The sequence below is a fragment of the Hipposideros armiger genome, unplaced genomic scaffold (genome assembly GCF_001890085.2).
Source record: "Hipposideros armiger isolate ML-2016 unplaced genomic scaffold, ASM189008v1 scaffold_1039, whole genome shotgun sequence".
Taxonomy (NCBI): domain Eukaryota; kingdom Metazoa; phylum Chordata; class Mammalia; order Chiroptera; family Hipposideridae; genus Hipposideros; species Hipposideros armiger.
Window position 1 is genome coordinate 13,979 of NW_017732389.1, and position 3,758 is coordinate 17,736.

The 3,758-nt window shown below is 37.4% G+C and overlaps 1 protein-coding gene across 1 annotated transcript in view; it reads right to left on the minus strand.

Moving 5' to 3' along the window:
• Positions 1-502: 502 nt before the first annotated feature.
• LOC109376039 (protein diaphanous homolog 3-like) overlaps positions 503-3,758 on the minus strand; it is a gene marked incomplete at its 3' end in the record, with an annotated part of 79,312 nt that continues 76,056 nt past the window's right edge. The window contains exon 3 of the mRNA XM_019631700.1: positions 503-607. Within this exon, the coding sequence (XP_019487245.1) occupies positions 503-607 (105 nt within the window). The remainder of the gene's footprint in view (positions 608-3,758) is intronic.

A 3,758-nucleotide genomic window follows, 5' to 3' on the forward strand; every position in this document is an offset into this window, starting at 1 on the left:
CTGGCAGCCATAGAGAGGCTTAATGTTCCTTTCAATGTCTACATTTATAATTTTTACAAGATAATTTTATCCATAGGAAAACTCGCATTAAAGATATGCCTCTAGGCCACTGTTATGCATCCTGATTTAGGTAGTTGAAATAAAAGCAGTCCCACTTTTCTATAATACAAATAGTATCCCAATTGATAACTGACACGGAAATCAATAACCATCTGAATTCACTAACAAGAGAAGTTGTCTTAAGCGTGAGCAAACCAACAAATCAGTGTTTCTTAGCAACGTGAGTGGCTCAAAAACAAAAGCAGCTTAAAAGTTATAAGGTGAGAGATACTTTTAAATAAAACAAACTTACAATACGTGTGCCTTTAATTATATATTAGCTGTACATCACCAGCCCTGATTCCAGCTGGCCACAACCTTAAGCGCTTCGTTAGACAAATGCATTGTTTTTCATCCCACTGCACGCTTCAGCGGTATTTTTCCCCTTGACAGTTTTACTTACTGTCTTGGAAGCCGTATTAATGTACTGCAACACCATTTCTTTTTTGATACTGAAGTCCTTTTCCCGCAATGGTGCCTTCTTATCTTCATTTAAATTCATATCTTCCTGGAAAACACAATTAAAAAGCCTCATTTTAGAATCTAAGAGCACAAGTCTACAGACACTATGCACAGAAAATCCATAATTTGTGACTAAAGCAGCATTAATTGTTTTTGGAATGATTTACATGCAGTTCTGCCTGGAGGAGAGAGAAAGGAACTGAGACACAGAGAGGAAAGTACTTTAGATCATCGTCACAGGTAAAACACTTACCAAAACAGCTTTTCACATTCACAGCCGGCCAGTAAAAGAACATTGGCATCACTATAGAAAATTAGTTGAAGATTTCTGCCTTTCATAAAGTCATTAGCATTCACAATTTCCAAATACGTGTATGTATGTGTGTGTGTGTGTGTGTGTGTGTGTGTATTTTTTTACAACACCTGCACCTGAAACTAGCTTGCACCATTTTGAAAGAGTTGCTCCGCGTCTCAAAAATTAAAAGGTAAATAAGCCAACCACTTCCCAGATTCTGAAAGCTACAAGCCCGTATTATCAAACACCTAGTACCTATCCCAGCAAAAAGGCGAGGCATCCTATAGTTTTAGTTGTCTATTCTCCACCCCTATGTAAAATACTCATTCACTGCTTAACTTATTCAAAAGTCACATTTACAAAGAGAGGTACCACCTGAAAATCTAACACTGATCAAGCAGCTTTCAAAATGAGGGTTTAAGATACCCGGATACTGCTACAGGCCTGATTCTCACTAAAAACACAAGTCAAGTATATCCACATAAATAGAGGAATTGTTACCAGGATCTGTCAATTAAGTCGCTTAAGTGAGAGGCTATTCTGGCGAAGGAAAGAGAGGCAAAGGAAGACAGAAATGGCCCAAGGAGGAGGCAGCTCAGGGGGTTTCCTCCTGATCTTAGCCCCGGCCCGTTAGTGACGTGTAGTATAAAACACCAAGTGTATATAAACTCCATATTCACTCAAAGATGGGACCATAACAATCAGGACCTCGTACACCTATGGGGCCCAGCAAGTCAGATTTCTCCTAAGTTTTAGAAGCAAACTACAATTCATCAGTCACTAGGTCATGCCCTCAGCTGAGTCAGTGTTTGGCTACCAAACTGTTCAAGCACTTAAAAGACAAAATTCCCTTCACAGCACCTTGATATAAATATTTAAGATCTTAGAAGTNTACACATCATCTAGAAAACATTTAATGTATTCTTTGTTCCTATCTCAAGTTGTTAATGTTAGTATACTACAAATAATATTTCAGTAATTTTCTTAGTATTTAAAAGTTGTATCTAAATACAATTGACTCACCTTTTTTGTAATTTATTTTACTACTGTGTGTATAATCAAGTCCTAATGTCCATAACATTTTACAATGTGTAACAGAAATTGATGAGTTTAATTACTTAATGTGCACGGATCAATTTAAAATAAATTGAAAATGAACACATCGTACATTCCATTTAATCTTATTACAGTCTTGTTTCAGAATTCACTTTCTAATTTGCAACCGAATAGGTTATATTTTAATAATTAGAAAAGTTTCTTTTATACTTCAGCAGTTTAAAGCCAAAGCAACTAAAAGTACGTAGAGTTGTACTAGACTAAAGATCTAACCTCAAGGGGAAAAAAGGTCCTATGCCAACGGTTCTCAACCTATGGGTCACGACCCCTTTGGGGGTTGAACGGCCCTTTCACAGGGGTCGCCAGGTACTCGTATGTGGGTGTATCTGCATGTGGGCCTGGAGACGGATAGAGGAGCGGTGTCTCGGTTCCTAAGACCATCGAAAATATGTGTTTTCCGACGGTCTTAGGCGACCCCAGTGAAAGGTTGAGAACCGCTGTCCTATGTTTTTATTATCTAAGCCAACTCACTGGCTTGTTATACTCGTGTTTTCCTTCTTAAAAATAGGGATTAAATAACTCTCTGTCCATAGAATAATTTTTAAATGACTTATAGGCACAAAAGGTGGACAAACTGGTAGACAAATGAAATAATGAAGGGAATAACCATTCAAAGTCAATTCTATTGTAATTAAGGATGGCATGGGGATTCATACTTAAGATAATACATTTTCATTCTAAGGAACGCAAGGATCTGCATAAAGGATCACACAACACTTTCTCATTGCTGAACCATTTTTAAAAACAAGGTGATAGAAACCCAGACGCCTATGAACTCCATTTACATGGAGTACATCACCATAATTTTTTTTAAATGCATTGATATTCAAATCTGAGAAACATGATTCTGAGCTCATCAGGCCTGCTTAATTGCACCAACATCTGCAATCAATTTAAATTCTTTAAGATAGTCTTTCACAGCGTTTGAAATGATTTCATGCTGTGATAGATTTAACACACTCACTAATTTATAGACATACACAAGCAGATGAGACCTATTTTTCCAGGGGTGGGGTAAACTACTGAAGGGCAGTCTGAAATTTCCAACTATCAATGGGAGGTAAAAAAAGGATGCTTTCTGCATAACTTACTGAAATTATATGAGAAGATGGTTGCACTGCACAAACATAAGAGAAATTAAGGCGAAAACTAGTGTTTTATTTAAATCTATTTGTAGGTCATGGGCCATTAAGACATTTGATGAAAGTTTACGGGTGAAATCAACAGCAAACCCTAGAGCTATGGGTTGAAGTTACACAGCAAAACATCGTTCCATAATACATGATCATTTCTCCCCTGAAAATCAAGGGGCTGTGTGGGGCTAATGTCCAGAGCTGCCCTTTGACCAAAGACAAATTGGCCTGGAATAAACAGAAGAATATGTGATTCAAAATCAGGAGACTAGAGGATGGGGGCAGATGGCAACAGCAGGATAGTTTTTGAAACTCCCTGGATCCCATAGAAAAAGAAACAAAACAACCAAATAGCGAAACCAAAAAGCCAACAATATTGAGAGACTGGGTACAGGCATACCCTCATTTTATTGTGCTTCACAGATTTGGGTGGGGTTTTCTTGGCGTTTTTTTGTTTTTTAAACAAATTGAAGGTTTGTTGCAACCCTGCTTCGAGCAAGTCAATCGGCACCATCCAACAGGCCTGAGTGATGGTTAGCACTTTTTAGCAATAAAGTATTTTCTAACTAATGTATATACATTGTTCTTTTAGACACAATGCTATTGCATACTTAATAGACTACAGTATGACGTAAACATAACTTTTATATGCA